At 39.0% G+C, this 12,910-nt stretch overlaps 1 protein-coding gene across 8 annotated transcripts in view; it reads right to left on the minus strand.

Annotated features, from left to right (window-relative positions):
* Positions 1–12,910, minus strand: part of Cadps2 (calcium dependent secretion activator 2) — a 481,095-nt gene that overhangs the window by 268,235 nt on the left and 199,950 nt on the right. For all 8 annotated transcript variants that reach the window (XM_051175754.1, XM_051175752.1, XM_051175755.1 and 5 more), the window contains exon 4: positions 1,133–1,213. In XM_051175754.1, coding sequence (XP_051031711.1) covers positions 1,133–1,213 — 81 coding nt within the window. The remainder of the gene's footprint in view (positions 1–1,132; positions 1,214–12,910) is intronic.

Raw genomic sequence — 12,910 nt, forward strand, 5'->3', positions numbered from 1 at the left:
CCAGCGTTAAATTTAGACAGGCAGAGTATTAGCACTCTGAAAATATCGTATAATCACAAATATAAATATATATATTTCTTCTTGTCACAAATAGACACTGTAGCTTTGCAGTCAGTATGTGAAGCATATTCCCGGTGCTGGAGAAATTCACTGTCTTGGCTTAAGTGGACAGGAATATTACTCATGGATGTTGATATACATGTCAGATAACAGAGAGGTGGGAGGAAAGAGGGAGGGAGAAAGAGACAGAAAGGAAAAGAGAGAGGGAGGAACAGAGGGAGGAGGAGGGAAGCAGGGAGTGTAATATAAGGTAGAGAGAGAGGAGGAGGAGGGCCCTCTAACTACCAACTACTCAGGTTTTGTACAGCAGAGGGAAAAGGGAAGAAGTCTTATGTGCTGAACAACCCACAGCTGTGTCACCATAATTCTATTGTGAAGGATTAAAATTTCTTATATCACTGAAGTAAATCAATCTGTCAATTCACACCAAAGAACAGTTTTGATGGTTAAAAATCTATCTCTCTAAAAAGCCAAATTATTAGAGAGAAACCCAGATTTTGTTTTAAATATATTTCTGTCCTCAGAAATAGCGATTATGAAAGTAAAAATCACTAGATTATAGAAAACACACTTTATCTGTCAGATTCTGCCTTAGACATTTCCAATTATATTTTGGACTGCCAGTCATTCCATCAAATATTAGTTGGCACCACTATTTGCCAACCAGCATGCTGGGAACTTTCAAATTCATATGACTTTATAAGGAAACTTTTCTCCCTGATTTTATTTATTTATTTATTTATATATATATATTCATATTCATTCTGGTGCAACATTAAAACACTTGCAGATCTAGTTAGCAGTTAGAAAAAGAAAAAATCAGGTACTTTTAAACTATTCAAAAGTTACTAAATTTAGACATCTCATATGGTAAGCACGCAAACTCCAGATAGGATGGTCTAATCATTTAGAAGATGTGAATTCAGATACTTGGTTACCCGAGGTTATCAATACAGAAGAGCAAGTCATAACTCAGGAGGGGTATGTCTGTCTGTGTCAAGCATGCTTTTGGCGGACAGACATCAGGATAATGAAAGGTAAGTGGCATAGTATATCAGAGTACATAACATACCTTTGCCATTTTCTCTGCCAGCTGCAGGCGGCCATCGAGTTCTCTCCTGATCTGGGCTGCTTGCTCGTCAGCATTATCCAGCTTAAAATGAAAAGAAATGCACGTGTGTGTAAAATGGTAACTCAGTAGCATAAAAACAAGACTAAATGACTGAGAAAGATTCAGTACATTCCCTCAGCTACCTATTCTGAAGTCTGCTTGGTTCCACTGTGGTCCAATTATATTACTTTTCATTGGGTTTCAGTAAGAAAATGTTACATTTGTGAGATCCAATAGTTCCATTTGTTAAGAAATCTAATTACTGTAATAACCCTGTGCCCAATGTGTTAGCAACAAACCTAAAACAATAAATCCTTGTTTCCTTGAGGTTGACACAACTTATCATCAAATTTGTTCATCCCATTCTCTCTTCAAGAAGGTCAGCCCTGAGCACTTCAGCATTAATGAATTTCTTATTTTGTTCTCTTTTGGATGACAAGATGTTGATTAACATTTCATTTCTTATTTCCTACTTTTCAAAGTATCTCTTCATTATTTGGGTCTGTAATAATGCTAAGCAGTAAAAGTACTACTTGACTGACAACTTTCTGCCAGTTAAGTCTGCATGCATTGCTCATTTTAGAGATGACACTTGGGTAGCTGAGAAATGTTTGCACGTTTCTACAGACAAGCATTACATTAGAGTTCCATTTCAGTGTTTTAAATTTGATAGAAGCCAACTAAAAAAGGCAATCATCTTTCAGAAATCCCCAAGATATATGGAAAATTATTTTCATTTCTTAATTGAAATCATTCTAAACATTCACTACAATGTCCCCATGTTCCTCCCATTCCCAATTACTCAATCTTCTCTTATCATTTCATCATTAAGATGTTAAACCTGTGATATTAAATGGTAAATCCCTCCTTACTTCAATTCATTATCCTTTCCTATTCTCGTTATCAAGAAGGTAGACCAAAGGATATGACCATATTTTATTAAAGATAATTTAAACTTTTACTTAAGTGTATGTGTGTGTCTGTGTGAAAGCTTGCCCCATGTGTACAGGTGATCCTGGAGGACAAAAGAGGATGTTGTAGCCTACAGATCTGGAGTAGTAGGCGGTTGTTAGTGTTGTTTATTTCTTTCACAGAAGGAAAAAAATACAATAAAAAGGCAATTTGCATCTGAAGGAGTCATAGATTTTCCTCTCAGAACATAAGCATTTGAAGAAGTCACAGATCCTTCAAATTTCACCAGGGCAGTTTTTACCTCATCAAGACATAGATCTTTAGATTAATAGTTTTACTTAATTTTTTTTCAAGACAGTGTTTCTCTGTGTAGCCTGGCCTGTCTGTTCTTTAGACCAAGCAGGCCTCAAACTCAGATGCGCATGCCTCTGTCTCAGGAGTGCTGGGATTAAAGGCATCTGCCACCACGATCTGGCTGTTTTACTTAATTTTTAAAAACAGTTGTTAGATTCATTTCTGCATTTTAATGGTTTATTCTGCAAGAGACACCAACACCTTTATCACATTTGTCTAAAAAGCTAGGCAAAGGAAAGAACTCTCTGCCCTGCACCACCTCTTTGCAAAGCTAACACTTCAGAGATGAGGACTCCTAACTTCAGTGAGCTGAGACACTGAGTTGTTCTGATCCCTCATGGTATCCTATTATAAACATACCTCTCTCCTTCTACACAACCCCCAGCTGATTAGTTTCCTATACTGATGAAATTCATCTTACACAATGTTTAAAAATATATTCTGCTAAGGCAAAGAGGATCTTATTTTAATTTACATAACAAAATAAGAGATGCTCCCCAAAGAGAAAGTAACACTGACAGACAGTGGAGAGCTCTGAGTCTGAAGCCTTTGACCTTTTTGCAACCTGAAAGGGTAGGAGTGGCTTCCTCATGTTCAAAACTAGCACCACGGAGTAAAAACTCTGAAGTACGTGTGTCTAGGTACAGCATGCCATGGGACATCCAGACTCAACTGTCTTCTTGAAAATTTAACTTGTAGAAGAAACCTCAGTCACCCTGTCTCCAATGCCGAGGGCAGCCCCCCCCCACATACACATACACGGGCAGCAGGCACTTCCTCCCTGAGCCAAACCTGCCTCTATGCCAAGAGAAGTTGACAGAAAGACACCTGACACAGAGATACCACTGAGAAAAGGACATGCAGCAGAGTCAGCTCCTGACCCAATAGGACCTTGGGAGGGGGGATAATAAAGGAGTCTGCAGCAGGCTCTGTTACTCACTGATTCCCAGTATCTGAGTAACTAACTGGTCCTGCATCTTCTCCCTCCCTCTCCTAAGGGGTGTCCAAGTGGGATAACCCACAACATCAACTTACATAAAGAAAAAGTACATTGAATTTAATAATCCCAGAAAAGATGACTCTTTCATCTAGACTCCTTATATGCGGAGCACACAACCTCAGCTCAAGCCCAGTCTACCTATAGAGCAAGTTCGAGAGCTACATAGTTGAAGCCTGGGCATGCCAGGTGGACTTGGCACATGTCACCAGACCTCTTTTTGTGCACGAATAGAATATATATACATATATATATATATATATATATATATGTGTGTGTGTGTGTGTGTGTGTGTGTGTGTGTGTATGTGCATGTGTGTAAACATATGACCTTCAAGGTACATTAAACATATCCCATTTTGCAAATTCAGCTACAACAAATACTTAAGAAGTAATTAAGAATAAAAATGAAGGGGAGGGAGAGGTAGCCCAGTGAGTAAAGTGCTATGTGAAGACCCGAGTCCTAATCTCTAGCACATACATGAAAGGCCAGGTGTGAGATATGGAGATACACAACGGTAACCTCCGAACTTGGCAGGTAGAGACGAGATAATTCCTCACCTTGGCTGGAGGGCCACTTTAGCCAATAAGCAAGTACCTGGTTCAGTAAGAGACCACATCTCAAAAACTAGGCAGAGATTGGCTGAAGAAAATGTAGAATTGACATCAATCTCTGGGCCTCCACATGAACATGAGCACACACACACTCACACACACACACACACACACACACACACCATGTACAAGTGTACACACATACACACATGTATACATAAGCATGTTCTCTAAAAGGGAGTAAAAGAGTTTGTCTGGATCCTCAATGCAACTTACATGAATGACATTGCACACACAAGGGAGTATAGTGTTCAGGAGAAAGAAAAGCCTGGGTAGATAAATTATAGAAGTGGGCATTTTAAGATGTTCTTGACAACAAGGCAGAGCCTACTGCTATGCATACAGGGATTGTGGACTCAAAGAGTTTCAGTAGAGGACCACAGGCAAGCCTCCATTTTAGAAGTGCACCCTCTATTGCAATTTCATCTCCTCTAAGTTCTTGATTTCAATTATTTTACGTGACAAAAAATTACTTACACATAGATGTCTTCCACGGCACTGGGGATAGGGCTTTTAAAGAGCGTCACTCAACCCTGACCATGACAGATGCACAAAAGCCCCTGTCATCTCAGGGATGCCTCTAGTTTACATCACAGACATTTTGACTTCAAGTTTCAAAGTATGTCACTAGCTTGACACATGTTGCCAAGAAATGTACTTTGATTTTCCTCACCTTCATTGCTATGGGAATACTATTTCCCCATTCAGAATTTTCTGGCTGAGAACTCTTATTGTGACCCTTTAAAAACTGTGACCCTATTTAAGTTGTGAGAAGGATTTTTGTAAAGAAATTACATTTTCCTTCACAGACTGCTTGGGTTTGATAACTTACCTACAATAAAATTACTACAAGAAAGATGATAAGTGTTGGAAAATTTCTTCAATAAAAAGTCATTTTGTTACTGGGATCAGAAAGAATTTATGAATGTGGAAATACTAAAAATGGAGACCTTTGGCAAGTTGATCTCAAACCCTAAACTGTTGTTGCTCAAATATTATCTTGTTCTGCAGAAAAAAAGCCCCAGAGAACAGAAACACTTTTAGAAGTACTAGGTAGGCCTATGCATGTTCAACATTATCTCAAAGAAAAAACTTAAAAAATTGTTTTACATCCTGAACTCCTTCCTCTCCTCCAGTGTCTCCCCCACCTCGCCCTGCACCTCCTCTGTTTCTATTCAGAAAAGGGTAGGGATATATAGTTGCAGCAATACTAAGCATATACTCTTGTATTAAGGCTGGGGAAGGCAACTCAGTACAAGGAATAGGGTCCCAAAAGCCAACAAGTGTCAGAGATAGCCCATTTCCACTGTTAGGAGTCCCACAAGACCAACCTATACAATTATCATATATATGAAGAGACACAAGGTTGGTTCCATGATTGTTGGTTCAGTCTCCATGAGCTTCTATGAGCACAGGTTAGTGGATTCTGTGTGCTTTCTTGTGCTGTCCTTTACCCCTCTGGCTCATATAATCCTTCCTCCCTCTCTTCAGCAGGATTCCCCAAGCCCAGCCTAATGTTTGGCTGTGGTTCTCTGCATCTGTTCCCAGATGAAGGCTCTGATGACAACTGGGCTAGGCACCAGTCTGAGAACAGCATCATTACACTGACAGTTTATTCTCCATGTGTACTTGTTTCTATCCTAGGTTTCTAGGCCATCCAGCTTTTGGGTCCTGGCACTACAGGTAGTTAATGTCAAGGGTGGGCTCACTCTTGTGGCATGGGTCCAAGGCTAGATCAGTCATTGGTTGACCACTCCTGCAATCTGTGTCACCCTTACCCTAGCACATCCCATAGGCAGGACTGACTGAAATTCAAAGGTTATGTCGCTGGGTTGATGTCCCACTTCGCCCACTGGAAATCTTGCCTCATCACAGGAGACGGCCAGTTCAGCCTATGCATTCTCTATTGCTAGGAGTCTTAGCTGAGGTCATACTTGTAGCTTCCTCGGAGTTTCCCTTGCATTGGGGTTCTACCTCACCCTAAAATGACCTCCTTTTCAGTTGTCTCTATAATAACCCCCCCACACCCACCTGATCCCACATGTTCCCATCCTGGCCCACCCCTAGTCCACCACAAAAAAAAAAATCTCTTCTATTTCCCCTTCCCAGGGACAGCCTAGAAGAAAATATATTTAACATTTATTTTTAATTATGTGCACATGTGCCTTTGTGTGGCTATATGCCTATGTGAATGTTTTTGCCCAGAGGACACTGGATCCTCTGGAACCAGAGCCACTCAATGTGGGTGGGTGCTGAGAACTAAACTTGGGTACTCCAAGAGAGCAGCAAGTACTCTTAAGCAGTGAGCCATCTCTTTGGACTAAGAAAACCACTGCATTCTGTATGATAATGGCATTACCAAGTTTTTTTTTACGTAGCCTGTGACATTGCCCTTCTAATGTTCTAAAAACTACCAACAAATTCTTGAATTCATTCAATATATTAATAGGTTGCTCTAAAAATGTCCCTCATGGCATTGTTCATAATGAAAGTTTTCTGTGATTAAACTGCTGCCGCCAACCAGGCTAACTGTCCTTATATTAATCTTGTGACCACAAAGGAGAGATTAATAGTTCTGTTTTCTATAGTGACACCTTTGTATATGCTAAGCCTATCAAAGTGTGCCCCCCTTCCTCCCACTGGAAAATAATAAATTGCATTTTTCTCTGAATTTCTACTCCAATTATGGCATGTTCTTACAATTAATTGTATCTTGTTAATTTTCTTACCAGTATGAAAAATACAAATTGACTATGATTTATACTGCTATAGAGCTTGATATCTCCCTTGAGGTTAAATCATAATGGTGCAGTGCATAAATTATCTATAAATCTGTTTATACATGTTTATAAATAAGAAGTAACTGATGCAAACAAAATGCTTCTCTAAAATCAGTCTACCCTGTGTTTTGTGGTTTATCATATAGTTTTGTAATACTCATTGCTTACTTAATGATGTCCACTATACAAATGAATCCTCTAACATGGCCTCAAAATAGTGATCAAAAGATGTATTATTGTCAAATTATTTTACCTCATCTGTTAACTCTCTACCATTACTCAAACCACAAATTATGGAAATAGAGCAATTCTCTACCCAGATGACTTTTGTTAATCACATTGCTATGTGTCCCAGTTCCCCCTTGTCTCAGCCTGTGTATTTCTGTCTTGGTTGCTGGCTGCTGTGCAATTGTTCAGTCTGTTGCAGTCATTTCTCAGTGAGGTGTCATAGGTAATGGCACAGGGCTTCTCCATCTCTTGAGTTCCAGCTCTAGTAGTTCATATGAAGAAAAGTTGTTTCCTTATAGTCACTTTAACGTGAATTCACAATAAAAACTAAAGTGATCTTTAGCCCTAACTCCTTAATGGCTCTCCATAATTGAATATGAGTCTTATTAATGCTGATAATACTGAAATCTCAGAAATAGAAGGGAAAGCCATGGGGGTTAGGAGAGGAAGTAAATGCATGAAAATAAAAACTAAGAAAGTGAGAATAATGCCCTAACACCTTAGCCTAGCATTTAGACCCTTAAATGCTTTGTACCAACCACCATTACCATCCTAACCTTAAGTTGCATTAGCTACACAAATTGTTCCATATTTTAAATCAATCATGCACATTCACACTTTTTCCACACCATATATAAGCTGTGTTCACTTTTCCTGCAGGGATGCTCTTCTCCCCAACTTTACTTTCATTTTCTGGATTAATCTCCAAACATCTGAGAAAAGTTTCTAAATTAAACATTTGGCAGCACAAACACACTACCCAAGGATCTACTTTTCACAACTGTCTAAACTTCTCAGGTATTCATGATCTTGTTCTCTAAATGCAGTGCACATGCTTTATTCTACTTTACCTCATTTAATTGACAGGAATGAAACACGTCCATCTCTAATGGTAGGATTCAAACAACTCAATTTTAATGCAAATACAAAGAATAATTCTACTAGTATTTGGAAGTTTTTTGAATTCTAATTTCTTCTTCATACTGATTTATTTCCTGTGAAGCAATCCCATGAGAACAAAACTGAAAATCTGTTTCTTGTCTTTTGATCATTACAAATTAGCTAACAACTACAAAATAACTGTTTTGTAGTTTCATACAACAAAAGAACATAAGGAAATGAAGTTATTCCCTGACTCTTGAGAGCAATGTGTTCCCTGGATGATGTTATCTATGAAAAAGAGTCAGATAACACCCCGTCTGTTAGATACAAACCTTTAAAAGAACTCCCTTATATCTACCTCTTAAATTATGCATAAAAATCTGACTCAGAAATAGAAGTTCTGCCACAGATTCCTGTAGAACAGTTCTAAGAGTCTTAAAAATTCATTTCCCAAATCACACTTTCCTTTGAATACGTAAAACAGGGAAAAGATGAATGAGTTAATTAGATATAAAATTACCCTATGTGAACTGAATTAAACTATATTAAATAATGAATCAAAATGTTCAAAAGCAAGAACATAAGGAACTTAACCTCAAATGTTAAAGTCATGGGATTTCTGTAGCCCGGAGGAATATATACACTGTTCTATAGGTACATATGAATATACATATGTTTATACATCACAATTATTTTCTTTAGGACCTGTATTAATATTTCATCTTCTAGGACTGGATAGCAGGCTCAGTGGCTAAATGAACTTGCTGGTCTTCATGATGACCTGAGTTCAGTTCCCAGAACACACACCAAGATGCTCACAACTTCTTGTAACTCCAGTTCCAGCAGGTCCAATGCCTTCTGGCCTCTACAGGTATCAGCCATGCATGCCCTCACACATACATGAAAAATAAAAGTTAATAAGTCTTCAAAAATTCATCTTTTGCACAGAATTAATTAGCTGATATTACCATGCAACAATTTTCTAATAGTATTTACTAGATGAAATGGTTAAATCCATGTTTACATTAACCATCTTAGGCTTGAATGTTTACCACTAAATAAAACAGTGTAAGCAAACTCAGGTTTCAAGACAGGAACTGTAACTTCATCATGACTAGTAAAAACTATATACAACCACCACTTATTTGATATCAGTTCTAACTTTGAAATATTTATTTTGGTTAGCATTAGAACATTCCTATGCAGTAGGCCGTATTATTGTCCCCCTTTAGTAATGAAAATCTAAATCAGAGGTTGGCTTAAGCCACTTTCCTACAGTCACACAAGTGATAAAAGGCTGGACCAAGTTGTTGATCTCACTGTTTAGTGCTGGGTTTTAGCCCAACTGTTCCACACCCTCGTTTTGTGTAACACATACCTTCTGTTCTTTGTTTTTCATTATATATGAATAAATGCACACAAGGAACACATTATACATTACTGAACAGAGAATGGAAAAAATAATATTTATCATATGTTGTTTGCTAAAATACAGTGAAGGAGGTACTTCTTTATGCACAGAGAGATGAATAGCAGAAAATGACAGGTTTAGAGGTTATGATAGACAATTGCAATTTTTCGTCTCTTCTCAAATTATTTAGCTAAAAGACATGGGGATGGGAACAGGAAGGCCTCTGTAGAGGAGTGGAATTTCCTTTGACTTGAAGAATAGACAGGATACTCAAGTGATGAGACAATCCAAGGTAAACCTGACATCTAATGGAATAAAGCATGACAACTATTTGTGTGGAAGTTACACAGTTAAGCCTTACAGAGTATATATATTCTATGGATGTAGGATGTACAAAAAGTTTTATACAACTCTACACCACTTTATTTAAGAAATAGAAGGAATATTCACATTATCTGATTGATGAAGGAGGTTCTGGAACCATTCCTCCACAAACAACTGTACAGTGAGTTAAAAACCACAAATGATTCCAAATGATTCATAGGAGGAAATATTAAATCTTTCTTCATCTGAAATCACTAAACTCAGAGTTATGAGATTACATTAACACAGAAAATGATATCATTTTAAGTGTTTAACAACAGGAGTCATCCAATTACTTTATACTATGTTTTAGGAATTGATCACTGCTATTCATTATATAAGATCTTTCTAAGGTCATAACCAAACTGTTCTGTACTATGTAAGGGATCAGGACAAGAGAAAGAATTCAATTTTTTTCTTGTTTAAAGCAAGGAAGATTTAAGATATGGCTTAAAATATTAAAGTTCTCCTAATGACTACCAAATCTCTATTCCCAAATCTTATGTCTCATTACAGTTATAAACTTGAATATCCAATTTCATATATTATCTTTATATAGCCAGATAGTATTTGGATTTGAATGCATGTAATACCACACTGTTTCTAGGAACTCCCCTGAGAAGCCCTGCTTTGGGACATTTGTACAAGGGAAGGCTGGAGCAATGCTTGGGCAGAAAAAGTGCTACTTGGAACAACAGCCAGAGACAATGTGGTACTTTACATAAAAGCTCTAACAGACAAGCATAAACAATCCCTACCCCTGCAGGAGTTTACATTTACATTTTGTTCCTTCCTAGGAAAGTTGGTGATTAGTGTTTTCATCTAGGCAGATATGTAGGAATGGAGATGAATTCTGAAATAGAGCCTAGAGCTAGAAACAGAAGGATGTGAGGCCCAACAGGTCAAGAGTTTTACAGGCAATAGAGAAGTAAACACAGGATCTCTGTTTTGGTTTCAAGATGCAATGTCACCCACAGCCCCATGTTACAAACATAATGGCCCCAGATGGTGACACTGCTTTGGGACGGTACACACTCTTTTGGAGCCCGGTCTTAGCTGGAAGTCATAAAAACCCTTTGTCCAGGGCCCTTTTCATTCTCTCTTCTCCGGAACTGCCATAAAATGAGCAACTTTCCTGAACCAGCCATTCTGCCATCATGCTGCTCTGTTAAATTACATTGGGCTAAGTGACCATGGCCAGAACTCTCTAAAACCATGACTTTGATCAGTCCTTTCCTTTGGATTGTTTCTGCCAGGAACTTTGCTGGGCAATTTTGTAGTGATGTTCAAGCAACTTGTACCAGAAGTGTGGTCTTTGGACCTGGGTTATAGGAGGAATTTGGAAGAATCAAAGACCTGGGCTAGGGAAGCTCAAAAATGCTGTAAGGAGAGCTGTACAGATGATTCTGCTGGGAGCTCAGAAAGCTCATGGAAACAGAAGCGACCACAACTTTCTTGTAAGAATAATGACGCTCTTAGAGACTGAACTAAAAGCCACTTGTGTTATATTCTGGCAAAGACTCTATCGTCATTTGTCTCTGTCCTGAAACTCGGTGGGAAGTGGAGATCAAGGGTGACAAATAAATTATGAGGTGAGGGAAATTTTACCATCTTGTAGCATTTGGACTGCAGTGCACTTATGGATGGATGATTTTTTTTTCATTTAATTTATTATTTTACATGTCGATCCCAGTTCCTTTTTCCTCCCTCCTTCCCTCCCTCCCTCCCTTTTACCCTCTCTGCCCCCTCACATGCACACTGACCATCCTCCCCTCCCATCCCCCACCCCAATTCCACATGTAGGGCAATGCCATCCAGGTGGGGTCATGTAGATCTGACAGGTCATTTGAAGTAGGGACTAGGACTTCTCTCTCTAGGTTAAGGCAGTATCCCTCCATGGGGGATGTGTTCGCAAGGTCCTTTTGTGCACCAGGGATACATCCTGGTTCTACTGTCTGAGGACCCTTAGACTGCTCAGTCCTTCTGGCTGAGACCCATAAACAGGGGGGCCTGAGTCAGTCCCATGATGGCTTCCCAGCTATCAGTCTGGTGGCCCGTTAGCTCCTCCTTGTTCAGGTCAGCTGTCTCTCTATGTTTCTGCAACCTGGTCTTGTCCTCTCCATCTGCACCTGGGTTCTAGTTTGACTCAGTGTTTATATATGGGTGTTTGTTTCTGTTTCCAACAGGTATTAGGTGAGGGTTCCAATGGTAAGTTAGTTGTTGATCTCATTATCTGGGAAGGGCATTTATGGTAGCCTTTCCACAAATGCTCAAATTGTTAGTTGGCAGCAGTTTTGTAGGTCGCTAGACCTTTCTTTGGGTTCAGTATTCCCTTCAAACCAATATTGGCTCCCTCTTTTATGTTCTCTCTCTCTTTCTCTGTCTCTCTTTTCTGTCTTCTATTCCTACCCTGACTCAATCTTCCTAGTCGCACTTGCTTTCCTCTCCTCCCCCTCTCTCCTACTTCTCTCTCCATTCACTGCTCCCCCCCCTACTTCCCCTGAGCTCTGGGGGACTTATCCCTACCCACTTCTGTGAGGGACTTTATGTGAATCTCTTAGAATACACCTTGTATCCCAGTTGGATGGATGCTTTTTTAATTACTAAGATTTCTGAGAGTTCAAAAAAAAAAAAAAAAAAGAGCCCCCAGAAAATGAGCGAAGAAAGGTATTACAGTACAGTATGGAATATACTTACATAGACACACACTCATTCATATAAACATGAAATGTAAAACAATCTTTTTAAAAAATACCATTCAACTGAGTAAGACTCCAATATAGAGGTTGAATTTTTCACATTATCATATCACCTCTCCTTCTTGGACACATATCCCTTATTCCCTGACAGTTAGACAACAGCCACAGGGCAAAGTCCTACGATGGGACTTTGGGACATGTTCCTCAGCATTCCAATTGCACCAGCACTGCCAAGGCACCAAGGAACAGCTAACATTGAATACGCTTGCACAAACAGCTAGAATTAAAGGTCTCAGGGTACCTAGCATCAAGTAGTTCTCGCAGCTTTTTTGTTTTCCTATTATGCTCGTAGAGCTGAGGAAACCTAAAGAAATCATGAATGCAATCCAACACCAAATTAAGACACTGTCATCAATGTGTTCATGTCAGTTCCACAGGCACACACCCTCAGAGGTGTACTGATGAACAGTACTAATATCTGCCTTCTGATGACACAAAA

Source organism: Phodopus roborovskii, unplaced genomic scaffold (assembly GCF_943737965.1).
Source record: "Phodopus roborovskii unplaced genomic scaffold, PHOROB, whole genome shotgun sequence".
NCBI classification, from domain to species: Eukaryota; Metazoa; Chordata; class Mammalia; order Rodentia; family Cricetidae; genus Phodopus; species Phodopus roborovskii.